This window comes from Vidua macroura, chromosome 6 (genome assembly GCF_024509145.1).
Source record: "Vidua macroura isolate BioBank_ID:100142 chromosome 6, ASM2450914v1, whole genome shotgun sequence".
Classification (NCBI taxonomy): domain Eukaryota; kingdom Metazoa; phylum Chordata; class Aves; order Passeriformes; family Viduidae; genus Vidua; species Vidua macroura.
The window spans coordinates 36,531,629-36,559,594 of record NC_071576.1 but is presented as its reverse complement, the minus strand read 5'-3'; the positions used below and the strand labels follow the sequence as shown (position 1 = coordinate 36,559,594).

The following is a 27,966-nucleotide window of genomic DNA, read 5'->3' as shown; positions in this document are numbered from 1 at the left end:
GGACAGAAAAAACAGTTTGCACGGCAACTTCCTCTATTCTGAAATTTCCTTCTAGCTTGCAAAATCCTGCTGTCTTTCAGCATTTGCTATCAGCCTGATTCCCATGCCGACCGCCATAAATGCAGCGGTGGCTCAGCAAACGGCTGCTGGGTCAGTCCCTAGCACCGCTGTTGGCACTACGGAGGGGGCAGGAGGGGGCACAGGGGGCATTTATTCTGCCATTATAAGTCGCAATCAGCCCATTATTCACGTAAAGGAGAAGACCTATGAAGAGCTTCACAAGAAGTGCCTGGAGAAAAACATTCTCTATGAAGATCCTGATTTCCCACCAAATGAGTCGTCCCTTTTCTACAGCCAGAAAAGCCCCGTCAAGTTCGAATGGAAAAGACCACGTGTAAGTAATGTTTGCTGATTGTCTTTTTCTGTAAATTGATGTGTAGACCCTGAGCTTACTTTTCTGCAGAAATTGTGTGTTGGAGAGGCAGGTGGAATAAACTAGAAATATATTTCCTTAGAGCTTTCCTGGGAGATAATTAGCTAGGGCTGTGAAAGCTTAGGCAATGTGTATAAAATGACTAAAATATAATAAAATAGAATGAAACAACAATAATAAAAGAGATGGAATTAAATATTTAGAAAGAGATACAGGGAACTGAATTTTCTTCTTGCATGGTTCACCTGGGATTTTCTTGTCTGAAAGTACCAAAGAAAATCTCTCCTTCTGCAACAAGTTACTGGATTTGCTGAGGCTTAATTTTTTTAACACTACCTTGTTTTACTTAAACCTTTATTTTGGTATTCTGCCATTTTTCTCATGTGTGAAAGAAAATAAAAGGACGGGTTATGGTCTGAAACATGCTCTTAGTTCCCTGCGTTGCTTATGCAACTTAACATGAATGTGGGTATTCTAATCACTATGAAGACCCACTCTTGGCTACTAATCCCATTCATTTTCCTATTTTGTGGGTATTCCCCAGTCAGCCCTCCTCTTCTTTTTCATCGTTTTTTTCCCCGTCTCTCTCACTGGCAGAGGACTAACACCTCAGTTCCCAGTTGATTCTCCCTCCTACTTCAGGAGGAGTTTCACTTTTTCCCTGTCATCTCTACTGGGCAGCTGCTCCCCTGCAGCAAGGCAGCCTTTAGGACAGTGCCTTGGCCCCTGCTATCCCCTGTCTGACAGTGGGGGTTGGTCTGAGGAGCCTCCACAGCTCCTTCTCTTTGGCAGTTTTTGGCCACCTCTTTTATATTTGCCATACTTCCCCTCAAATCTGTGCTTCAGGGGCAAAGTCAGTGATAGATAAAACTGACCACAGGAGTATAACTGAACAGCAAAAGACCACGAGCTCTTGTGGGTGGTCTTACAGACATGGAAGAAGGCCACGTGCTTCTGTCACAACAACTTGAGCAAGGTGGAGGGATCAAAATGAGTCCCCCATCTGCTGTGCCCTGTGCACTTGTGCCCTGTCACTCCATCATCACCATGGCTGCATCAGCCTCTAGAAAAGTGTGTGAATGGCTTAAATGCAGCCCCAAGTGAGTCATGTAAAGGGATGGGATTTCCCCTCTTTCTGCAGAGGGAAGAAGTACAGCAGTACAGTGGATGAGTGCCAGTATCCTGCAGCAGACAGACTGCTAGTGTCATATTAGAAAGCATCAAAACAAAAGAAATGCACAATGTAACCTCAGACTTGTCTTATATAACTGTGCAGGCACAGATCAAGCCTCTTCTATTGAAAGGTTCAGACCAGGGTCTTAATTCCAAAGACATTTCTTTAAGTCACTCATGAATACCTAATTTTGGACTTATTATTCATGTAGTAGCCACAGGCTGGGGACCATGTAAGACTTAAAATACAATGTAAACTTAAAACCCAAAGCTATCTGGGTTTTTTTGACACAAGCCAAGACTTTATAAAGTCAAATGAATATGAAGAAGTAATACTGGGCTAAAGAGTATTTTGCTAAGAGGTTAAAGCAATCATTGGAGCACCACATATACTCAATTGCACAGGCCATGTTTTGTAACAGTCTGTAAAAATATGGACAACCTCTGTTCTTGTTAAATTGCAATGGTTTTTCCCCCGCCTCAAAGAAACAAAATACTTTAGCTTATAAAGTATACTCTTATAAAGTGGTAATTTTAATCACTTTCAAATTCAGGTCAATAGTTGAAGAAAACTTGATAATGTAGTCTAAAAGAAAAAAAAAATATCTCACAGTTCAGAATTCCTGAGAGAATATCCTAATGTGACCAGTCTAGATCCTTTCCCTGTGGCATTTTATGTGCCACATACCTCCAGACACAGCAAATAAACAAGTGATCAATGTGCTCTATGATCCCACTTAAAACAGAGGGCTGGGAAATACACAACCTATTCCTGACTCTCTAGCTTCCTGAGTTACCTTAGTCATGTCACCTCATCAATTTGTATCAAAGCCCCTCTACCCAGAGGTCAGGTTCTCCCCTGCCACCTCCCAAAATGCGTGTCCTCTGCTGCTGCGAGGGCAGCAAATGCATGAGGACTGGCCTTGTCCCTTACCCACAGAAGGACAGGTGCTGTGCAGGGCAGCTGGCAGCCCGGGCATGGGGGCAGCAAAAAGGTATTTGTAATTCTACCCAGCTAGTGACTGCCCTGCCATGACATGAATGCACAGAGAAGATCTCCTAATACTCAATTCAGACAAAAGCAAAGAGAGAGCCCTGAATGTTCCCCTGAGTAAAGTTCGCAGGATCCATTTCTCCTGTATTTCTGTTCAGAATATGCAGGACCATGGTTTAGATACATAGACGGAAAATTAAATCCCCCTTAGTTAATGCAAAATATTAAATTATTCACTAACCTACCGCAGGTAAGAGAAGCCCAAAGAGCTGTTTACACCTACAACAGGTTATATCCAGCTCATTGACTGGTTGTGCCTCTGACAACTATGCTGCTGGTGGGAATTTCTCACAGCTGAGAGCAAGGATGAGGCCACTGATCTTTGAGAGCTGAGAAAAAGTCTGTGTTATAACATAACACAGAATATTGAGAGGTCCTGCTGCAGTCCTGTTTGGATCTAATGACACCAGGGAAGGCTGGGATAGGAAAGCTCTACTGTGACATTGTGCTTTCAAATGCAATCATTCTCCTTGCTCACAGCCAAGTCACAACATAACCACCACATTCAGTGACTTCCCCATGGTGATCCTCTCCATAGCTAGAAAATCACTAGGAGGAGCTTTCTTTTAATAATGAATACAAACAAAACCAAGTCAACAAACTACTGGATTTTGCTTGAAATGATTTTGCTTGGAATTCAAATTAATCAGTCAGATCATCTACTGCACACATGTGAAGCCGTTTGAATTTAGTAATCACAAAATGTGTGCCTGTACAGGTTGTACCACAAAGCAAAGATGGAAGTTAGTGCCACCAAGATAGAACTTTCAGATGAAGATAATCTAACTCAGAGGCTCTAAAACCAGCTTGGTGTCTGACATTGAGCTGTGCCTTGAAGTGTGCAGCACAGCCATTTAAAAGCATGGTCTAGACCACAAGAGACCAAGAGACAATGAGGCTACAAATTGTCTTAGACAGGCGGAAAAAGATCCTTCCTCTGTTTGATAGGATCAGTTTAGGGAATTTACTTAGAATGCCATAGTTTATTAACAGCAGTTTTTAAAGGAATGAATGCCTTTTGCTGCAGCAGTATAAACTGACTGGCAGATTTCTTCCTGATACAGAAGAAAAGCTATGAAAATATAACAAAGGTCAAATGCCATTTTTAGTTGCATGCTGCCTTTGCATTTTCCAGTGCTCCCTTCCAACTGACTCGTAAGTAATCTCTTCCCAGAATGCAACATGCACCACTACTGGGTTTTTCCTGGGATTCTTTGTTTTCCTTGCTGTAACTGACTCTTTGTAATGAAATTACAGTCTGAACTGGATCAACCCAGTGCAACACAAAGCTCCTTTGGATAGTACCAAGGCAGTCTTGAGGCACTCAGATCAGAGGAGGCTCTTTTCATCTAAAAGATGAATCATTGCCTCAAGGAAGTGCAGCCTCTTGGGATTCTCTGTGATAACTTGACCAAGGAGATGAAGAACAATCCCTTGCTCAGCCAGGAAGACTGGAAGGACAAACCTGCCACCTGCATCTTGGACACCAAGTCGTCTCACTCTGCTGACTGAGTACTTCAGCCTTGGAAGACCTTGATACCTTTCTCTGCAACTTCAGCTGTACTCAGCAAACTAGTGCAGCTGGAGATGAACTAAGAAAATACAAATTAAAATCATATCCACAGTGTGCTATACACACCTGGGCCCCATAAAGAAATGCAAGAAAAGCATTTCTGTCATAGCTAAATCAGACCATATGACAATTGCAATTCTCTCCTTTGCATTCCTTTACCAAGCATCCTACAAAACAAATGACCCCAAGATGCAATAAATGGTTCTGAGTAACACATTGCTGTACATTTAATATTTGGAAACAACTAGGTTGCACCTGACTACTTTCAACTAAAATACAGCATGCTGGATTTCAAAACTAGTTACAATAAGAGCAAGATTGAGCCAAAATACAATAATAGACTTAGGAAAAACACAAAGCAAAAACCTGGCATCTCAGACTAGTTTTCAGCAGAGCACCACAGCAATGTGAGGAAGAATATTTTCAAAAAGACAAGTGACTGGAGAAAAGCATGAAGGCATCTCAAACATCTGCTTTGACAGAACTGGACCCCAACAGCTGACCAAGGCCCAAAATAACAGGACAATCCCACCATTCCTTCCCTCGAGGAAAGTAAAGTGCCTGCAGGGCTTGGTGGTAGGGAGGGTGGGGAAGTTGGAAGTTGGTCTCTCTGTCTGGCTATATGCTTATCCAAACACTTACATCAAAGCAACTCTTCTGATAAATGTGAAGGAGAAAAAAAGCAGATTTTAGCCAAGTGAAACTACCAGACCTGAAACATGATTCTGGGAAAATCCAGGGCCACCCTGATGATATTAATAAAAAGCTTTAGACTATAGAGGTAGCATCAGCTGCCCTTGTGTGCTGCCACACAAGTAATTGTCAATTGTTTGTTCTGTCTCCTTCCCACTCTAGTCCCAACATCTTTCAACATACTGGGCTCTTGGACTATACTTTTTGTTTTCTTCCCAATTTGCAGCTGCTCAGGAGAGTGCTCCTCAGGTTGCAATAGCTTTCTTTCCTTACCCTCATAAGAGATGAGTCCAGAAGTTGTGTGTTCTTATACTTCTCCATACCAAGTATTTGAGTATGACAGATGGGATAAAGCAGGGACATTTTTCACTATGTAGGACAGGTTATAGTCACTACTTTTCTTGGTTTTCCTGTACACTACAGCCTTTGTCCATTATAGAAATAGGCTATGTAAGCCTGCAATTGTCCCACCTCACTTGCTGCATTTTGCTTTCCCTCCCTGCAGAAATGTCTTAATTATTTATGCCTGTACAGCATCTTGTACACATTCTGTTCTATTATAAATACAGACAAACCCAATATATTGTGCAATGGGCAGGATGAAAGGAGACCTTCCTGACCTCAGAGACAGATTATATCTGTATACATTTTTGAATGCAGCATTGTCAATATTGCAACATGAGAAAAAAAAAATCTCTTAACCAGCAACTGATTATTTCTGGTAATTAAACATCTGATCATTTAATTTTAAGAAGGAGTAATGCCAGCGTTCATTCCCAGTGAAATGCATTCTTCAACCCTTTTAATGCCCCAACATGCCAGTTACTGCAAATTGGACATAAGATCATTTTAAAATAATTTAGTCTGGTCCCCTGATGGTTTTTTCATCTACTTCCTCTCCTGTCTCCTCCAATGTTCTTTTCATTACTGTACAGAGAAAAATATTTTCCCCAATTCCTCTCCTTTCAGTGTGTTTTCACATTACAGTACAGAGGGAGCACTCCAGGCTCAATATTAGACCCTGTAGATGCATGGGGAAAACTCTGACGGAAGTCTGGAACATCCAGATTCCAAAACATTTTCATAGTGAAACTCTGCAGATGAAAACTGTGAGAGAGGTTTTGATACCACAAGCTATTCTATAGGAAAATGTTCTAAAACTGACTTTACTTCTGTGCTAAACAGGCATCATCATGCACACTTTTCCTGCTCATCATCTGTTTCTGTTTTGCAGGAAATCTGTGAGAATCCACGGTTTATTATTGGTGGAGCCAATAGAACAGATATCTGCCAAGGAGAATTAGGTATGAAATTCTTACTTTAACTCTGCGCTTACTTCAACTCTGGTGCATGGAGCCTGCACCATGCTTTAGCTCTCACTTAGTTTTCTTTTGTTTCCAAGGTGATATCTGAAATCCTCTGTCTCAGTGATTCCTTTGCTCTGTAGCAAATTGTTGACATCTGCTTAGTAGAAATCTAGGCAAGAACTTTTAGTGAAAGAGTTACATGACAAAGGGAATTCTTAATGCAGGTAACAGTGCTCATCAGATTTTAGGCTTTTTCTAAAGTAGAGGGAATGTCATCTGTTTAGCCTGTGTGTGTACCCGGCCATGAACGATGCCCATGAGCATTTCTAGAGCACAAATAGATAAAGTGCTAAAGTACTGCAGAACACATGGAGAATCATGCTCTACTGAGAATAAACATGACACTTTCCAGTATCTAAGGTTTTCCCTTGGATTCTAGTTGCTCTCTCCCTTCATTTTGTCTGCTGCATCTGCTCATTTACAGGTAACTGCTGGTTTCTGGCTGCCATTGCTTGCCTGACACTGAATAAAAAACTACTCTGTAGAGTCATACCTCATGACCAGTCCTTTATACAAAACTATGCTGGCATCTTTCACTTCCAGGTGAGTCGCTCCGTCTAGTGGTGAGCATATGCATTTACCCAAGGCTCAGCTCTTGGCATGCATTTCCCTCTTTCCCTACCCTTTGGAAGCATGAGTGACAGCAAGGAGGAAAAGGAATTAAATTGCCTCACCCCAAACTCTTCCATCAGGGCAGTCACAGAAGGGCCAGCCAATAAAAGCAATTAGGGAGCATTAACCCAGCAAGGAAGCATTTGCAGATTGCAGTGTGCTGGCTGTAAGGAGTAACAACAGGTGCCTGGTCCTGCCTCACTGCTCAGATGCAGCACTACAGCCAGCACAGACACGCGGGCATTTGGCAAGAGCAGCTGCTTTTAGGCTCACAAAGAGCTGGTCTGTCAAAACAAGTTCTCAAAGAACTTCTTATTCGGAAAAGACTGATGGCTTTCCACATTTCCTTTGGTTCTCTTAAGGAACTTTTTTCCCAGGGGAATTCAGTACTGCTGCCTCCCTCACAGTAGCCATCAGTTTTGGCCACATTACGAAGTAGTATATTTCAACATTTCTCCTCTCTCAGCCTGACTTTTCAGCCAGGCTTCCTCTCCATGCACCAAGTCAATCCGGTTGTTGTTTTCTGTTTGCCTTTGAGCAGTTCTGGCGCTATGGAAACTGGGTGGATGTCGTCATCGATGACTGCTTACCCACCTACAACAACCAGCTGGTCTTTACCAAGTCCTCCCAGCGCAACGAGTTCTGGAGCGCCCTCCTCGAAAAAGCCTATGCAAAGTAAAGCGAACCGCGGTGCTGTGCCTGGCTCCTCAGCAAGGCTCTGCCTGGGGCGGTGCTTACACCACTGCATACAGCATTTAGAAGCACACAGAGAACATACCTGAATAGACCAATGCCTTTCCCCATGCCTTGGAGTTGGGATGGGTTAAAGTGCATTTCCTAGGAAGTTTTGCTATTAATTCAGAAATCTACATTTGATTTTCAGCTTATCTTTCTTTTTTTTCTATGTGTGAAGGTGGCATGTTTTAGAACTTTTAGCTGGTGAGTCACCAGACAGATGGGTTGTGGGTTTTTAGTATGTGTTTACATAGCTGTAGTAATACACACACAAGATGGATATAAATATATAGATAGGTATCTATACCTGTGTAAAAGAAACTTTTTCATTTTTCTTTTCAAGACTCCATGGGTCATATGAAGCTTTGAAGGGAGGCAACACCACTGAAGCCATGGAGGACTTCACTGGAGGAGTCACAGAGTTCTACGAGATAAAGGATGCCCCTAAAGATATCTATAAAATCATGAAACATGCCATTGACAGAGGATCCCTTATGGCCAGTTCCATTGATGTGAGTCCATATGAACTTAGCAGATAAGAAATGATGGAGGAGAGGGACCTCTTCATTCATTACCAAATATATATCACCTTTGGAACTGCTTGGCTTAGGCCGCATAGAAAACATCCATTTCTAGGAGATGGAGTAATCCCCCCTAGAGACCAGCAAACAGTGAGTACCAAAAGGGAAATAAACAGAAGTAGAACATGGACGTGGAAAGAATAGGCGCAATCGCAAAAGCAGTACCCCTTCCCCCTCAAGACCCTAACCCAGTGAAATAGGTTAGCATGAGGATGCTGCAACTCTGTTAAATCTTCATGTCAAACTTATTAAGTGTGCAAATTAATATTTTATTGTCCACATGGCTTCAGACTGTCTTCACTTATTGTGGTAAATTTAAAAGTTAAAAAAATTAATACTTTATGGAGTACCATATTTCAGTAAAGGCGGGAGAACAAACAGTGCTATTGACCACTGTAGATAAGTATGGACATAATGAGGGAAAAAGATAAGTAATCTGGGCTATTTTTTACCACTCATCTTCCTCCATGACACTTTTCTCCCATTCTCTGTGCCAGGATGACCTAGGCTTTTCATATGGATCAGCTCCTCGGAGCAACATTGGGGAACTGATTGCTCGCATGGTGAAGAATCAAGAAAACGCACAGATGACTCAGTCCACTGTAGACTACCAGGGGATGGAGGAGAGGCCAGCCTGGGTATGTCTCCTAAGCAGTTAATTCAGAATGCTTTTATTTACAAACAGTTGGAGAAAAATACCACCTATACTTTTAAATCCTTATTTGGTTTCACAGAATAACACTAATGAAATGTTCTTATGGATGCTTTTTCACATGCATGTGCGTGTGTTAAAAGACTTCAGTGCTTTCCAACACAGTGACTGATACTAGAGGGCTTCACTGATACTGAGGTATTAAAGAGCTGTTGGCTTGTGACACAGGCTTATAATTTGCTGAACAAGAAATTTATTAGTGGATTTTATCAAGTCTCTTGCTTGAATAGGATGGAGAGAAGAAAAAAAATAAAATGCTAGAATAGAACAAGATCATTTAGTGTGCATGCAATGACAAAGAAAGAAAAAGCAAGCTCTGCATAGTTCTTGCTCCAGGCAAAAAAGCTCTTAGTGAACTTATTTTGAGACAGAGTGCTCTACCCATTAATAGAGGAGAGTGTGCTCTAGGGACATTCTTTTTTTTATTATTGCAAACAAAGTCCTCATTAAAAATTCCTAACAAGGAAAAAGAAAAACATGCAGTTTTACATGTGTGATGAAATACAAAGTAACTCCGCTATATCCACATAAGTATCTAGCAAGCTAGAGGGATGTTAAAACCCTCTAAGAAAAAATCCCATACTGGACAACTTAGAAGCTTTCAAATCTGTAGAGGGACACGTTGCTGCCTTCTCTGTGTCAGGCAGCTGTCATACCTTGCCCTTTAAGGAGCTGCATTTCCATGACAATGAAATTACATCTCTTGTTTTACAGGGGTGTAGGGAAGGGTGGGAGAAAAACAAAACAAAACAAAACAGAAGAATCCTCCACAATTACATCACTCAAAACTTTTGATTGTGCAAACTTTCTTCTGCATTTGCAGCTGAAATAGCAGATTTTTTTCTCTGCTGACATCCATTAAAAGACTGAAATGGTGTCATTCTTTGGGAAAGACCAGTATGACTATTTTGTTTTGCAAGCATGGCTGCCCAAACCACCCATGTCTAGGGGGAGAATTTCCTTTTCAGTGACTGTCTTCTAAAAGAAGATTGCAAAACTCTTTCTATACTTGTTGCTCCAGCAGCTGTTGTGCTGCTGGTTATTGCATATTCCTGAACCATCACCAGGAAAAAAATCAGGACTCTTGATGGAAAGAGGCAGATGAAACACTTCCAAAACCTGGACTTTAAGTAATTGTCCAGGTCACCAGAAGTTAATGTTCTTAAACAGAAAGAAGAGAAAGGGGTTCTGACAAGTAATGATGGCAACAACATGAGAAGAAGTGAAGAAAAAAGGAAATAGGTATGAGGTTATAGTATGAAAACAGAATCAAGGGAAAAGAAACCAAATAGATGCTGAAGTGAAATAATGGAAAACAATTGCAACATCCAGGAAATATTTGGATGAGATCCTCCCTGTGCAAGCTGAGAACATTTCTGTGTGACCTTACTAATTCTTCCCCAGGATCCAGTCCCGCCTTTTTTGTGCCATTAGATGTGTCAAGAAGGGGTGGCAGAGCTACTGACAGGACCTTGCAGGCATCTCTCTGCAACAGACACAAAGAAGGAGGGGAAGTTTTGCTCGTGGTCCATGTGCATGTGGCAGGGTCTGTTCCTCTCACTGATACTGGACTCTCTCTCATACAAGTACAGCAGGCTGTGTGCATCTGGCATCTTGCTCCCAATTCCACATCTCACAGATAAACAAGTAAAAATACATCAGACACACTAAAAGCAGATGACTAAGACAGCAAATGTATTTACACCTGAGCAACAGTTAAGCCTTTCCTGAAAGTTAGATGCAGTAAGATACTGTAAGTTAGCAGCAACAGTGTATTATAGGGTGTTTAAATGTCACTGTGATAAGATAGCAGCCACGTGGAAAGATGAAAGTATTCCAGGTGTTGATTTGCTCTGATTTTTAACCAGTTTATGTGTAGTAACCTATACAAGCTATACAAGAACATACCATCCTAGAAAAGGCTGAACAGTCCTTCTAATACAAAAAGCGAATTATTTGATTAAGCATGCTATATCCTGCCATGTTGCAAGTGCAAAAAGCAATAGCCTACAAAAAAAAGGGAAAAAGATACCAGAAAATGTCCTTTCCAATTGATATTATCAACTTTTTCCATTTTTATTTCATACTTCGCTCCTTTCTAACCATCAGTGTGAATTCTATGGGCACTTAGCTTGACCACTTTGACAAACACAAAAAGGACAACAAGGCAAAAAATCCTGTCAGCTGAACGGTGTCACCCTCCCTGTAAAAGCCCTGGGTGGCAGCACCTGCCCTGGAGCAGGCAGCTGAGCACTGTGTGAGTCCCACGGGTGTTTCTCTCTGTCTAACAGACCATAGTGCCGAGGCAGTACGAGACACGGATGTCCTGCGGGCTCGTCAAGGGCCACGCCTACTCCGTGACGGCGGTGGAAGAGGTACGTGCACTGCTCCCCTCCAGCTGCACGCAGCTGCAGCCGCCGCTGGCCTGGCCCCACGCATGGCAGCAAAGCCATGAGAGGCATGAAAAGCGAAACAAATTATGAGCTGAGGAAACAAAATTATATTCAAATAAGTTAAAATCTTGTGGACAAAGAAACCTATCCAAGTTTTGGCTCTCTGGGGAATGCCTTCACACAGCCACCCCAAGAAGATCAGGCTGGGATGTGGCCCAGAAAAGCACCATCACTGAAGGGTGTAGTGACAGGCGGAACATTTCCTTTTGAACCTACTCTCAGTCTATTCTTGTTGCATTCTTTTTTCAATTAGACAGTATTTAAAGGGGAAAAAATACGTCTGGTAAGGCTGAGAAACCCCTGGGGCCAGGTGGAATGGAATGGAGCCTGGAGTGACAAGTGAGTAAAACAGAGCTTCACATGATTTGAAAAAGAAGTTGCAGTTTTATTTGCCTTTATGCAGCTTTTGCATAATCCTAATATTCAGTCATGAGTTATCTGAATTGTCTTTGTTGTAATTTTGAAGTTGATTGAGTGCTTAGCTGAAGCTGTAAAAAAGAAAAGAATACCTAATAAGATGTTGAGAAGCTTTAATTAATGGAAATTAAGACAGAGCCCAGTCTAATGATGCATTAAATCTGACTGTACTGTCCATTTTCAAAACAAGATGTGACAGTAGAAAAAGCTTTTAAGTTATGAAAGAGCTGAATGAAGCAAGATGCCAGTGTTTTCCTCAAAGGAATTTCAATAGGTATGCCAGCAATGATAATCTGCAAACACCTTTTTCTTCAAGCTAAGTAAAATTAACACAGTTCAGTAGATGTTTGAGAGCTGCTAAGAGGAAATCAAAGAGGAAGGCAGAGAGAAGTAGGGCAATCGCTCCTTTTATTTGGGCATGTGGAGAAAAGGATTGCATTGACAACAAATAGTTGCAAGACTTACAAAGGAAAAATTATGTGGAAGTAGCAAGACGATGCTTGATTTTTCACTCTATGAGGCTAAAGTGTAGAAACTTTAATGAAACCTGTTTTGCAAATCCTAAGCTAACTTGTTTACTCCTTTGAAGGTCAGAAGAGTGGGACTCTGTTAATGAAGCAGAGAAAATCCGCCTGCAGCACAAGGTCGTGGAGGATGGGGAGTTCTGGTGAGAGCATCAGTTTCTCTAGGAAATAGGAAATCATAGCAAAAATGAATGCCATTGAACTACTACAAATCTGCTAAAACCATTGCAGAGATCTCTGCTCCCCTTGATATTCACAATAAGCCCTGCTCTATGATCCTCTCATTCTCTTGCCAGAAATTATTCAATGCCATCAGCAGAGTCTTTCTAATTATGCTGCACTTCCACAAGCTCTCCATCACCCTTGCTACTTACCATCCTCTCAGCTCAGTTTCCCTGGGTTTGGAGCTGTACCTGTGGTAACTCACCAACCAGCAGACCAAAAGCATTTGGAAATTGTGGCATTCCCACTGCAAACTTGTCCCAGTACTGACAGTGCTGTTGGTCACCATCCTCAACCTCCCCAGAGTCTTTCAGACAACTGCCAACCATGTAAAAGCATTTGGGTTCAATTTCCCCTCAATTCCTCCAGGATATCATTTCAAGATTTCATGAGGCACTTCACAAAGCTTGAGATCTGTAACCTCACACCTGATACTCTGGAAGTGGATAAATTCCAGACCTGGACCGTGTCAGTCAATGAAGGACGCTGGGTGAGAGGCTGCTCAGCTGGAGGTTGCCGCAATTATCCAGGTGAGCAAAGGGTCTTGAGAGATATGGCCTCTTTGATGGGGACTGTTGTTGTTGAGGCAGGACGGGAACAAAAGAACTCCAGTTCAGAAGGCAAGAAGAAAAACTCTACTTCATTTCAAATGCACTGCTCTATTTATAGAGAACATCACACAGACTAATTTCATTGGTCTTAAAGTAAAAGCATCTCACACCATTGGTGCACAGTGAATGACGCACGGTGGCAGAACATATCTATAAACAATTGTGAACAAGAGAGATAGTGAATTATTTACATTCTTTTCCAACTCTCTCTCAGGCCCAGCCTGGCAGAAATGTCTCTTTTTCTCTCTGACTGAACTGAGAATGCCCATAGGCGACTAGGTTAGATCCCAAAGGCTAAGTTGTACCACAGCCTGGTTAGTGCTCAGCCATAGGAAAAGCCTTGCTTCCTCAGTGGACAAGGCATGCAATTGGTAGCTGGAAATCTTCTGTCACTATATTGTAACAGAACATCGTAAGCCCAAAAGGCAGCCCTGGCAAAGATAAATCATTGTTCAAGTACGTCAACTACTTCAGGTACCCCAACTAAAAGGGATACATTTCACCCTAACAGTTAGATTTCACTTGGGAAATGCAGTTTTGTGGATTAGCGATAGGTTTAGGGACTTTGGAATTTTATCAGATGATAGTTCTCCGTATATCCTCTTTTGCTATGCAGTTGTTAGAATTAAGTAACAGCTGTAATATGTAAAAAACCCCATGTATGTCTTAGCCCAATTTTAACCTTTCCCTCAGGAGCCATAGGCAGGGAACTTAAAAGCTCTCTTTGATCATAAGCATCATTAGAAGACTGAAGCTTTACATGTTTTCTTTGGGTTGCTGGTGGGATTTTGCAGATACATTTTGGACCAATCCCCAGTATCGCCTGAAGCTCCTGGAGGAAGATGATGATCCTGAGGATGAAGAGGTTATCTGCAGCTTCCTTGTCGCACTGATGCAGAAAAACAGGAGGAAAGAGCGCAAGCTGGGAGCCAACCTGTACACCATTGGCTTTGCCATCTATGAGGTAACAGCTCTAGATTTTGCTCTTTGCACTGTGGTCACAAATCCTGACAGTGTGCATTTACCAAGAGAGTCACTGAATCATTCAAGCTGATTACATCAATTGCAATTTTTGCTTTGCAAGGAAGTCAGAAAATCTGAAGAGAGGAAGGAAATTCAAGTCTTTCTAACTGCTCATACCATAGTAATGTCAGGGTTTACCCATCTATTAAGTAAGACACCTTTTAGGCTTTTATACTAACCTAATGCCAGATTTTAGCATATTCTTTCCCGTATTTTCTTCAATCTTCCCTTTTGTCCTTTCTGAAACTAAGCATTTCATTGGCAGAAGAGTGTGAAAAAGAAAACAGACTTCCAAGACTAGCAATTAACCTCTGTCCCTGCTATTGACTTGATGAAAAAGTCAATTTACTCAGTCCCTTGCACAAACATATTTGGTTCAGATTTTAGCTGATTTCATGTAGAAGCCAAGAAACTTAGAAAGGAAGAGGGAAAGTGCTTATCTGACTAAGGGCATTTTAATTACTGCGTCCCCAGAACTCTAGTTGAATACCCTTCTGTATGACCTATAAACATGTGGTCTCCCCTTGCAGCTCTGACTGTTTCTTCTCTCTGTTTCTCCCTAAGGTGCCCAAAGAGGTATGCGCAGAACGGAGCCAGATTGACATCTTGGTGTATACCCACAGCTAGTGTTACTGTAGTGCCTGTCAGTAAGTCAGCAGGAGACTGTCCAGTCAAGTTTGTTTTCAGGGATGTAACAGCAGTAGAACTGCTAACCCTTTTGCTTTGAGTGTTCATTAGTAACATTTTGTGAGTAATTTTTAGTTCCTTCTCACTCGCACCCCATTTTCACTTGGACCTTTTCATCAGTGCTTCTTTTCTCTTCTGTGGTGACCTGGCCATCACTTGCACAGTTGGTCAGAGATCCAGGAAGCAGTGCCTCTGAGGGCTTAGCCTTTGCACTCCATGCAGAACCACTCTAAGCTGCTTGCTTTCCTCCTAAAAGTAACACAAATGGCCTACATTCTGCAGTCACAGATTTTTCTCTGTAGTCTTAGAATTTGTTTAGAAAATTAATGGTATTTGCAGACATTGAAGAAAGCTTATTAAAAATACAGAGATTACATTTTCTCTGAGCCTCACAGTAGCTGAATCATTGGCATCACAAATTTTGCTAACAAGCTCACCTGAAGGCTGTTACTTGGAAAGCATGAGGATGAGTTGTCTTTGCCAACTATCTTACAGATGGTTATTTCTGCAAAAAAACAGTCTGCAAGTATGTTTAGCCCACAATCCTTGGCTTAGTTTTCATATTTGAACTAATGCAATGTTTGATTCTCACATTTGTTTAGCAGATACAGAACTCAGGTCTTGTCTAGACAAGGACATGTGTGCGCTGAAAGCACCTTCACTTTACCACTCTGCATGTAGGAGTTTGATCACACCATTCCCTGCCATGCACCCTCCACGGAAAGTGGCTGAGCTTTGATTATACACAACTCGGCATCTAGCAAAAGAGTCAGATACAAATGCCTACACAGCAGAAGTCAGCCACACAATCTGCAGGTGGGCCCTGGAGCAGCCCTCAGAAACCAACTAGACTCAGTCAGAGGCAACTTAAAGGTGACAGACCCTGTACCTGCCACCAGCTACCACCACTCCTCAGCCCCCTGCTTGCCAAGCTGCTGCTTCCTGTGTTTTCTGTCCCAGTCATGCACTGCCCACATGGCAACTCACCTGGGCAATGGGCAAGACCTCCTTGAAGACAAATGGACTCATTTGTTCTGCAGATGCATGGTACTAAGCACCACTTGCAGAAGGATTTTTTCCTCTACAATGCCTCCAAAGCTAGAAGTAAGACCTACATAAACATGCGAGAAATCTCTGAGCGCTTCCGGCTACCTCCCAGCGAGTACGTCATCATCCCATCGACATATGACCCCCACCAGGAGGGAGAATTCATCCTCAGGGTCTTCTCAGAGAAAAGAAGTCTTTCAGAGTAAGTTGCAGAGCTATTTATCTGGCCATATAGGTGGAGTGACCTCACTAGTCTGCTAAAGTTGTGTTACCAGTTTGCTACACCCTGCTTTTTATTTTCTTAACCTCATTTGAAACTCCAAGCTGCAAACTCATTTCCACAAGCTTACTTTATAGATTAACAAGAACCTGCTTTGAATTGTCTTTGGAGAAGCTTACTGCTTGAAGGATATCTTTTGCAAACAAACCATTAGGCATTTACTAAGGCCAAAGAACTTCTGTTTTACTTCCAGTTCACTGTTATAAAGGCTCTTTACAAGAGTAAGCCAGGTGGCAGCTGTCCTGGAAATGCTACTTGGGATGTTCAGCTCAAACTAGGAAAAAGCTACTCCTAGAGCCTGCAGCTGTAAGGCTGGAATACAGCCCACACCACTGGCTGCTTGGAACGTTTGAGTGGCTGCTTAAAAACCACCTAAAGAAACAAAGCAACTTTGGGAGCAGTCACTGATTTATTTGTTTTCTGCTTTCTACTTAGGGAGGTTGAAAACATGATTGAGGCAGAACATCCATTGGTAAGTACTGTCCTGGTCCTCTTTTGTGTATAGGGGTAGAGAGAAGAGGAACATGATACCTAGGGAAACCTACAGCAGGAAATCATTTGCAGCTACATGACAGCACCTTCATCACAAATTCTCATCTTTTTTCTCATTAAGATACTTCTGGTGACACTCGCTTTATACATACTGCTTTCTGAACCTGATTCAGACCAAAATGCTTTTGCAGATTTGAAATCTGGTCCTGGCATAAAAATGCTGGATGCTAAGCATTGTCTTTGCCTTCATCAATGGAGATTATCCATTTACCAAGGGTGGCCTAGCTCTGTTCCCTGAGATACTTTCTTTGTGAAATTGGCATCTCATCTAATAAAGAAAAAACTACCTTATTTTGAAGTACCTGCTTTCTGAAAAGGGATCCTAATAGCACTCTGATTCAAAATAGCATCCATGACAAATTCTAACTCTTCCCCCTGGAGTTTTACACATCTTTGTGGGAATATACTAGAGCTAACAATACAATAAGTCTTGAAAAAAAATCAGAGGAAGTGCTGTTGCACAGAATTGAGCTCCATCAAACCTTACTACAAAAGTTCCCCTTTTATTTGCTGTCATAGTGAAAAATAACTGTCCAGATATGAGGGAATTGAATTGTCACTTCAGATATCATTGGTCTATGGGCATAGAAGTTCAATCTCCACTGCACCAGGAGGCTGGGAAAAAGAAAAGAAATACTCAGAGCTAAAGAAATTTTATTCACGCAGAGAAAGGCCCAGATGAGATGAGACACAGTTTTGCTATGGTTTCTGCAATGTGTTTCCTTCAGTATGCCATTTCTTGGTGGGTGCATGTTCCCTAATTTTTAGTGATTTGAAAGCCATAAAAATATAGGAAATGGGAAAATTTGTATGAGTATAGGAACTGAAAAAATAAACATGAGAAAGGGAAAAATTAAAAAAAAAGAAAAAGTTTGCCATCAGCTCTGCATACTCTGATCAACACTTTTTAATTTTGTCTCTTCACACAGAAGAAAAAGGGCAAGGTAGGTACCTCTGCAATGTGCTAAGTGCCAGCAAGACAAAGAGCATGTGCAATGCATGAGCAGGGACAGAGTTCCTTGGTATTATAATTTTCTTTATGTCTGGAAACTGACCTAGTTAATGAAGGGCACTGGCTACGAGGCCATTTGCATGCACCAAAGATTTTGTCTTCCTACATTAGATTCTGATGAAATAGCATTATCATCATAGCTTCATTAGCATCAACCTCTCACTCAAAGGGGTGGTGAAAGGGTAACAAACTACTCAGCTTTATCAGCTCAATCCTCTGGGTTGCTCAAACTGTTCTTCCTCCCTGCCCCTCCACAGGCAACCTGACACCCCTTGCTAGTGAAAAGCACGCCTTTTCCAAACATGTGCCCTCACACTTGCTTTCCCTCGGCTGGTGCAGCAGCCACTCCCTTTTGCTGAATTTTCTGCTCACCAAAGTCCAGGATTCTATTTTTGATTTGACAAAACACGTTTTGGACCTTGAAAATGTAATCAGATATTTTAGTCCCAAGACAGGCTGATTGTAATTAATACTCTAGAGTAATACAGTCACATCATGTAGCAGTTTTTTCCTTGTTTTAAATGCACCAAACCAGAACAATTGCACGTCTGCATACAGCTGAGTGCTTCAAGAATCAGTGCAGAGAAGGAACATATGCTTCACATAACTAACAAGCCCCTACACAAATAACTCCTTTTCTGTGTACAATTCACATTTCTTTTGTTTTCAGTGCTACTATCCTTGAGGGACAAGCTCATCAGTTTAAGTGATGAAAATCTGGGAGGCTTATTTTGCTTAAAAACAGGGGAAGAATCCCCCCCCCCCCCAAAAAAAAAAAAAAAAAAAAAAAACTAAAACCAAAACAAAACCATACAAAGAAACCCCAAACAAAAACAACAAACCAAACAAGTTCAATTAATGTCTTTCTGACAAGGAAAGCTAGAACCCAGAAATTGCACTATTTTGCAAAAAGAATTGGCAGCTTTTTTAGCATGAGGAAACCAGTAACTGCAGAAAAATTTCCAGCTTTTTATTTAATCCTTTCTTTTCTTTCATTCCAAGAAATGGTTTCTCTCATCATACTTCCAAGAGCAGGAGTTGTTGCTGCATGTACTTTCCACAGAATGCTTGTAACCAAATATTTTCCTTTCCACTATTTCTCCTGTAATTTCCACTTCTCTTTTGCTCTCTTCTTCTAGCCTATCATCTTCGTTTCTGACAGAGCAAACAGTAATAAGGAGCTGACAGCAGATGAAAATGCTGGCAAAGACGGTGAAAAACCCCAAGCAGATGAGAAAAAGGTTTCTGCAGCAAGAGGCAGAGGGGGAAATAGGGCTTGGTCTGGCTAGCATGAAAGAGTGGCTGAGGAGAGCACAGGAATGGGGCAAAGAGGTGTCCTGAGATACTAAACAGCTTCTCATCAAATCTTAACATGACTCGCATCTGGTTTATGTAAATGTAATGAGCATGAGCACAGAGAGACTGTCCCTAATTTAACAACTCTGCAGGAGGAGTTAGGTGCTTGAAAACATATCCTGGTTGTTCTCTCATACAAGAATCCCAGTTGTGAGAGATTCCTTCCCCACATTCAGCTCAGCCCCGCTTGGCCCCCTGAGGCAGTACCACTTTACAGAGGGCACATGCACAAATGGCACCCAAGGGGCTGCAGAAGCTCCTGGCAATGGCCACAGCCTCTCTTGTTACAAATACACACCTCTATCCTAGACCTTTTTGGCCAGAGGATAAAGGACAAATAAACCCAGGAGCTCCAGCACCCCCTCTCTTCTCCCTCAATATCAGAGAGGAGGAAAACAGAGGAGCAAATTCAGAGTTTCTTCCTGCAGGTGGGTGAGACACAACACATCTAACAGCCAGATCCCACATCCAGGCTTGTGGCATCTGGGGGCATGGCTGGAGCAACTGCTCAGGGAGGGTGCTGTTCTGCTGCATGACTGCTAGAGCATGCAGGTGGTGAAGTGAGCACCAATCTAAACTTTCCTCTGTATTTAGACAAAGGAAAACAAGAAATAAGCCAAGAAATTCACTTTTTAACCTATAACTTTAATTTTCCTTTTCAGTATCAGCTTCAGAATTCAGGGTTGCACTTTCCATGTGTTTGAGAAAGCTTCACGTTCCTCATTTTCCTCTGTCTCATATGCTATTTGTCTTCAGCAGGGGCCCCCAATATCATAGAGTTCTCACATGGTCATTAATTGCCTACAGGGCAGTTGTGAGGCAGATACTGTGTCCCTGCTCGTGGCAGGGGGCCTTGAACAAGGTAATCTTTAAGGTCCCTTTCAGCCAAAATCATTCTTTGATTCTATGATAAGCCTCTTCTGCTCCAAACTTCTCATTTGCAATATTTTGGGACAAAAAATTAGAAGATAACTAACAGTGGAAGTAATTATTTAGGCTCCTTCAAATAGAAAAAAGAACAATGGGATTAAGTTAAACACTTGGCAGTTTTAAGGAAGAGAATTAACAAAAACATAGGGAAAGGTGTGGGAGGACAACCCATTCCTCCAAAGGCCTCCAGATTCACTAAGATGATCCCTCACACAAGGGTGAGTGAGTCATCCAGGCCCTTTCTCTTTTCCACTGGGATCAGGATGTATCTCTTTTTTGCTTGTCTCTTTTCAGCGTTCTTCAACAAAAGCTCATGAGGAGAGTGAAGAGCAAAAACAGTTCAGGAATATTTTCCGACAGATTGCAGGGGATGTGAGTATACAACTGATCCCCGTCTCTGCCCTCAAAGCAGCCTGGCCACAACAGCTCCTAAATCAACTACTCCATGGATTCAAAACATTGAATATTAAATTTTCCTTTGATTTTTCTCCCACTGAATTCTCTTGGTGATTTTGAGATAAGTAAAATCAAATAAAAACTCCATTAAGTATACAGCTATCCTCATATGTATGTATAAGCTATTTTCACTGTATCTGAGGGAGTCTTACTTAAATTCAGCCTTTTTCTCCTGTCTCGCCTACAAGATGCTGCTTTGCACAGCAAGTATAAATAAGTTAGAAATGCAGTGCCCTCTGCTTAACAATGGAAGGTAAAGAAAAAAAACAGATCAAAGAACTGCATAAATCAAGTGGCTGCATATGGGATACAGGAATTTTCTGATTTTGCTATTTGACTTACACACTGGCTTGAAATTGTAGTCATTCTACCAGCTGTAGTTTAATGAGCATTGTATGGTAACTTCAGGTCTACCTTGTACTGCAGCCTCAGGAGAGAGTTGAACTAATGTTCACACGAAGTAGAATGCCCTTTGGTTTGAAACATGTATATGTCTTATTGAAAAGTGACCAAAGACTTTTAACATATTCATCCATAAAAATTGTTTTTCATAAAGAATGCTGTAACCAATGATATTCTCACCACATTTCCATCAGGACATGGAGATCAATGCTGAGGAACTTAGGAATGTTCTCAATAATGTCGTAAAAAAACGTGAGTTTGAGCATGTTTTTTACTAACCCTGGGCAAAGAAATCTGTGACAGAGCATAACTCCCCACCCCGAGTTTCTAAAAATTATTGATGTTTTCAAATGCAAAAATTTCCTAGTTACATTTCTATGGACAATGCATCTGAGACTTTCACAAGCTGAACTTTTCACAGAGATGATCTCTACAGGTTGTTAGTACTGATAATCTAGAAATGAGCAGATGCATTCATTGGAATTACTACTGGGACCATAATGCAATTCTCACAGTCTGCAAATGCCCTTCAAAAATTTTCTAGTGGAGAGGCAAACTTTTCTCCCTGTTTAGCAAACTTTAACCTACAGATCCTGGACTTGCTTAGTAACCTAGAAGTTAGTTCAGGGCTTTTCAGAGTTTTTTACTGTATATAACAAGTCAAGAAAAGTAATGTCTAATTCACAGGTAATAACATTACTGAGAGTCTTTTCAGATTTCTCTACTACTCATTTCTTACTGGACGAAGGAAGTAGGTTTGGCTTTTACTTTGATTACAGTTACACCTGAGAGGAAAATCACTTGCTGATTTACATGATTTGAATTCACCTCGGATCATTTGTTTCAGATAAGGACCTAAGATCAGAAGGGTTTGAATTGGAATCCTGCCGCAGCATGATTGCTTTAATGGATGTATCCTTTCCTGGTGAAAAGGGAGTGTTTGAAACCACTCGAGTTCACTATTCCTCACCACCACACACACGCACACCTTAGTAAGCCAGGGAAACAAAACAGCAAATTGTAGTCTGTAGTCAGATAAAAACAGCACTCCTGGTGTGGCACATCTTAATTCCAGTCATCTCAACGTTAGCATAATTGGCAGAGAAAAATATCCCCAAAAAGAAAGCTACAGAATAAATCAGTCAGTATGACACTCTTCTTCAGGTATCAGAGACTGGCCACATTATATACTAAAGCATGATTTTTTCATTATTATATTTAAAACAAACTGAACATAACTATAGTTCTTGCCAATAAACTTACTATATTTATCTCTTTAAGTTTATAATGTATCACATATTCTACTGTATGCTCAGCTTGGAATGCAGGCAGAACTTGTCTGGAACAAGTGCAATAAAACACACTATAAGATGCCACATGGTTACCTATACCACAATCACCCTAGGCATTCCAGTTTGAGAGAACACAATTTTGAGAGAATGTAAGTGCATTCAAATATAACCAGAACAAAAGTGTAACTACAACCCACAGCCATAATGGTTGGAGCCTAACCATTGAAAAGAGCTTTAGTCAACATTTTGCTTATTTAATTCATTTTAAGCAAGGCAGAAAGAGCTTCACTCCAGAGTAAAGCTCAGTTAAAAAAGCACTGGGTGAGCTTCACATTTGGAGGTTCAGAAGAACCCACTAAAACATCCAACTCATGCATTTTTAGAATTATATTAATAGTTCTAGAGGCAAAGCTGTGTCCTGTACCAGAAGTTATCTTCTACACAAATAGTACTTCACACTCCTGAAGCATGCTATGCACAATAATCAAAGTGTTTACAAACATTTTACTGCACAGCTGAGTCAACACTTTATGCTGAGGAGATCTCCAACCCAGTTTTACATTCATCCCTTCACCAGTAGTTGCAGACTTAATTAATTTTATCCTAACAGTATTGTGGGCTTTTTACCTGAATGTTTGCATCACAGACAGATGGCTCAGGGAAGATAAACTTTGATGAATTTCGACATCTCTGGGACAAGATTAAAAGCTGGCAGGTATTGCTGGTATCTTCATAGCTCTTCACAGCTTCTGCAGTGCAAGTGTTCTACAGGAAAACTAGAACTCATGACATATGCTCCATCAAAAAGAAAGGCTAAAAAATAATAGTGAATTAGCTTCAAAAATGAAGTCTCTCCTCATCCTACCTCACAGCCTAAGCAAATAGCCTGAATATCTCATGTACAGCCTTCCCCATGAGAGTAGCACAGAGGCATACAAATTAAAGGAGGAGAATGATGGGAACTAGAATCAGGCCTCAATAATAACTTAATTAGGGCAATCAAGAGGGAGGATTACCAGCATAAACTCAACTCAAACAAGGAGAGTCTCAAGGGGAGAGCTTTTTTGCTTCCCAGAAATTGGATCTAAATTATTTTACTTGGCAACTGAGAGGAACTCTGTGTTAACAACCCAGAGTGCCCAGCAGTGGCAATATAAGGCATGTGGCAAAGCCTTCAAGTGCCTGAGGTACGCACCCCATGTCCACTCAGTGAGTGCATTCAAGAGCAGTACAAGTTTTTATTACTGTTGTCTGTGTTTTTTTCATTTTCCAGAAAATTTTCAAGCGTTATGACACGGATCATTCAGGAACCATTAACAGCTACGAGATGCGCAACGCAGTCAATGATGCAGGTACTGTCTGTCCCCTGTGCAGCGTCCACAGCTGAAGAAATTGGTTTGTTTTGGTGCATCACAGGGTGACATCACTGAACACAGTGCTGCCTTTTAAGGATAGATCCTAGAGAAATTATAAAATATTTTTTCCCCTGGCAGAGCTTCTCAAATATCCAAACGGCAAGTTTTGTATGTCTTGCCAGCCAAATAGATCTCCAGCTCCTCTTTAGTGCAGCAAGTGATGCTTTGCTGTCTTAAGGATGTCCTGCTATGTCTCAGGGTCCTGCTATACAGGGAGACCAGGGAGTGCTGAAGACATTTAAGCTCTAGATTTTATACATTTGTGTAAGTAACAAACAAAGAACAGTGGAAAACCTTCAACCTAAGTGTACAGGCACTGAAACTGGGATGGAGCAGGTCTAGGTCCAAGTGTGCATCGCAGGTAATTGGGTGGACATTTCTTGAGTCATGTTAATGTTTCTTCAGTACTGAGCCACTGTGGGTTCAGTCTCTTCTAGCTGCACAATGAGAAGAAAGTATTTTTGCAAAACTTGCAGTTAATGAAAATCATTCTAATAAGAGAGACTTTGGACTTCTCCTGCTTGTCTCAGACACACCAGTATGCTTCTTCCCCTGGGGAGCAGGCCTCCCCCCACAAATGTCTTTACCAGATCTCTAAGGGAGCAAGACAACCTTTTTGATCAGAAAATCTGTAGTATCACTATAAACCTAGATGGGATGATTTCAGTCACACTTTGTTTTCAGTAGTATTTTGGCACACCAAGGAACAGAAACAAATGTCTACCTTGTACTTTACAAAACCTCAGTGATGCTGGAATCCTTTGCTAAAGACAAAACTACACCTGGATTTGGACTCCTGCTGTGGTAATTTTTATTTTCTGGGTTTCTGTTCTCACTGGGGAAGTTGTCACTGTAAAAAGAGAAAATATTTAAATACCTCCTGCCCGGACTTTAGAACTGAGAACATTTCAGAGCCTTACATCACATAAGCTGTGCATGACCTTGCATTTAGCCAACAAACAGCGGTCCCAAACCGTGACAGTCCCCTTCAAGGCACAGCACAGGCTGCAGCATTCAGTGCCAAGGTTTGGTCCCACCACACCAGAGTTGCCTCCTTGTCTATTTTCTGACCACTATTTAGTTGTGTTTATAGCAACTTCCTGCCACACATCTGTCCCTCAGTTTTAGCTGATTTGCTCTCAGCAGGCCCAGTTGAGCCACCAGGCCTTCTGGGGCTGCAGCTCTCCTCTTCACTCTTACAGCCTGAGGTAACTCACGTGCTAAGGGCCCTCTCAAATCATAACTTCAAAGCATTGCTCCTGGTTTAGGAAGGCAGCTGGACACAGTGAAGCTCCTTATAGCTTTACTTCATTTTGTTTAGCCGTTGCAGCAGGACGCTCCAGCCTGAGGCTCAGCTGGGCCAGGGGAGCGCCTGTGGCCCAACCCCTCACGGAGCAGCGCTTTCCCCGCCCGAGGCCCAGCTGTGCCCGATTTTGCTTCCCTGCAGGGTTTCGGCTGAACAACCAGCTCTACGACATCATCACCATGCGCTACGCCGACAAGAACATGAACATCGATTTTGACAGCTTCATCTGCTGCTTCGTGCGCCTGGACGCCATGTTCCGTGAGTGGCTGCCCCGGTCCTATGGCCCGACCCCCCTCCTGCCCCCAAACACAGCTGTGGATCCATGGAACGGACTGGGTTGAAAAGGACCTCAAGGATGACCTGGTTCCAACCCCCCTGCTGTGGGCAGGGACACCTTGCCCTGGACCAGATTGCTCAGAGCCCCATCACACTCACAGCAAAGTTTGTTCACAGCACTACTGCCCCTATATAGGGTGTTAATTATTAAAGATGTGTGCTTAGGGAATCTAAGATGACAAGCTGTCTCATACAAACACAGAAGAAACCACTGTTTCTCCTTGAATTAACTAAGGAAAAATGCAGCAGAAAGTGACTCCACGAGTGAAGACCTGTGCATGTTGGCATTTCACAAGGGGAGCACCATTTGATTTCCTGTCTGGAATCATCTTTACTCACACAGTAATCTAATCTACTCCCTGTATTTTTGTTTCATTACTTTAGGGGCATTCCATGCCTTTGACAAAGATGGAGACGGCATCATTAAGCTCAATGTCCTGGAGGTAAACTGCTTTATGAGAGTATGTCTAACACAACGTCACAATACTAAATTTTAATTGTATTAATCATTGTACATGTTTGCAAGGGAGAACTCTATGAATAGAGTTCATCTGAAGTTGTCACCCAATTGGTAAGAAACCCCAAAACCTCCTAAAATTTTGCTACCAATTTTACACAGAAAACATCCATGATCTGCCAGCAACAGCTGCTCTGTAAGACTCCAGTTGGTGCTTAAGGGCACGGCTGCAGCCTCTTCGTATCATCTTTAAAGTCCATAAAAAAACTTTTGAGATTATTTTTTTTTATTAGGCAATTTAGATCAAACACAGTGATATGGTATTAAATGATAATGAGGCTTAGCATAGTTCTTTACCTTTTAAAAATCTTGTTAAGAAGAATTCGGAAGTTTCAACTTCATGTCCTCTCTTAGGGAGACCATTAAAAACACCCTTCACTTTTTGCAAGGGAAGGTGAAATAGGAGCAAGAGACTCAAGAAAATTCCCCACTACCACTCTGCGCTAAGTGACAGCAAGCAGCTGCCTTCCAGCTAGGGATGGTAGCGTCTTCATACAATTTGTGGGAGGACACCAACAACTCATTCATCCTTTAACTCTTCTTTCAGTGGCTGCAGCTCACGCTGTACGCGTAACACCGGAGCCAGCGGCCACCTCCATAAAGAACACACTGAAGATTCCAAGGAGCTAGCACCATTCATCCCAAGCGCAAACAGGAGCAATTCCTAATTATGTCACTCACTCCCCAAGATGAACAGCACATGGGAAGAAGCACTTGGAAAAAGAGACAACCATACTCTAGTGGACAGCACAGTACACATATTCCGTAACTACTTTTATAGCATCCTGACATTTTTCCTTTGGGCAACAAGGATTAATTTATTGATGACTGAATTAAGCTTTCTCCGCTTTGTGAAGACATGGAGAATACAAAATTGTTCTGCTTGTGCTGACAATTGGAAAGGTCTTCCCTCAAGTCAGGTGAAACTGGGACTGTATCAATCTGTGAAAGTCAGAGGTGTTTACTGCCACCTTGTAATTGGTCATTAACTCTTTGTACTGCTCTTGGTATTATCCTTTCATCTCTTTGTAATGTTTACTAAATATTTCACATGAGATTATATTAATTACATTAATATTATGCAACCCAATGACTCAGTTACAGATTTGGCTGTGCAGGTTGCATCTCTGCTACGTAGAAATGGGAGAGTAGGGCATGACAGACTGCAATACCAGAGTACAGCTTGATCTAATGCCTCAGCAGAAGAACCAGAACAGAGCAATTGGCTCTCATTTTTAGTACCCGTCCTAATTACAAATGTGGACATTTTAAGTGTTTTTCATTGTAACTGCATTCCTCATAATATTGAGAAACTTACTTGCCATTTGAGGCAGACAACCTCTTATACATACAAATTTATATATCTACACACATACATTTCCCCCACCCCAGGTCCTATTTCCTAACACTAGCATGCATTTCTTTATTGCAAGGGGTGACCTATAGCAGAATCTATGTCAGCATGGCCACTTTGGGAATATTATTCCAATGGGCAAGTACAATTAGTTTAATGGAAGCAAAAATAAAATCAACTGGATTTTGGCCTAGACTTTTTGGTCTTATTCTGAAAGAACAGATGAAGATGAACACTCTTCCATCATTCTCCTGAATATACAGCAGCTTTTGGAGTTTATGGCAAGTGTGAAATTAGCTTAATATCTCAAATATTTGCCACTTTACTCTTTGAATACATTAAAAAAAAAAAAAAAAAAACAAACATTTGAGAGGTTCCCTTGCTACCAGCTTAAAGGACGACAGGTTTTCACAAGTACAATATAAAAAATGGAAAGGCAAACAAAACATGCAAGGAAGACCAGATTTTGTCAGGAGAACCATTTTCTAGTGGCAAAAAGTAGCAAAGCAATCCACTAATGTAAAGTAAAATTTCAAAAATTAATTGTAGCATCCACTGAAAGTTATTCCAGTGAGTAGTACATTTAACTGAAAGGTCACTATAAAACAGAGAACCTTTTGACTATAAAGGTCTTAGTGTTGTCTTGCACTGTAACTTACTCTGAAAGAGGATGAAAATCCTATAATTTATCTTAAGAGACGTTATTCTCCTTCTTAATTCAACTGTTTTTTTAACCCAAATAAATTTTAGGATGACTGGAACACTTGGAGCCCTGGCTTCCAGCCATGCCTTACCTCCACAAAGCTATTATTTTCCATACAAGTATGGCAGAGATGCTCTT

General features: G+C 41.5%; 1 protein-coding gene across 3 annotated transcripts; it reads left to right on the top strand.

The window, feature by feature from the left end:
* The first annotated feature begins 103 nt into the window (after positions 1-103).
* CAPN3 (calpain 3) lies at positions 104-27,621 on the top strand. 3 transcript variants are annotated; one of them, XM_053981005.1, is made up of 24 exons: positions 104-394; positions 6,161-6,230; positions 6,718-6,836; positions 7,447-7,580; positions 7,984-8,152; positions 8,719-8,859; positions 11,225-11,308; positions 11,640-11,725; positions 12,393-12,470; positions 12,919-13,079; positions 13,955-14,124; positions 14,748-14,759; positions 15,911-16,119; positions 16,633-16,669; positions 17,679-17,693; positions 18,901-19,002; positions 20,342-20,419; positions 21,100-21,157; positions 21,753-21,817; positions 22,844-22,912; positions 23,471-23,549; positions 25,060-25,176; positions 25,639-25,697; positions 26,319-27,621. In XM_053981005.1, exons 1-24 carry the CDS (start codon positions 104-106, stop codon positions 26,343-26,345), a joined length of 2,430 nt encoding a protein of 809 aa, XP_053836980.1. In that variant the 3' UTR covers positions 26,346-27,621. The 3 variants fall into 3 exon arrangements, with proteins under 3 accessions (XP_053836980.1, XP_053836979.1, XP_053836981.1); XM_053981004.1 differs by having other exon boundaries at positions 16,633-16,678; XM_053981006.1 differs by lacking the exons at positions 8,719-8,859; positions 17,679-17,693; positions 18,901-19,002 and having other exon boundaries at positions 11,225-11,312; positions 11,644-11,725.
* The last annotated feature ends 345 nt before the right edge of the window (positions 27,622-27,966 follow it).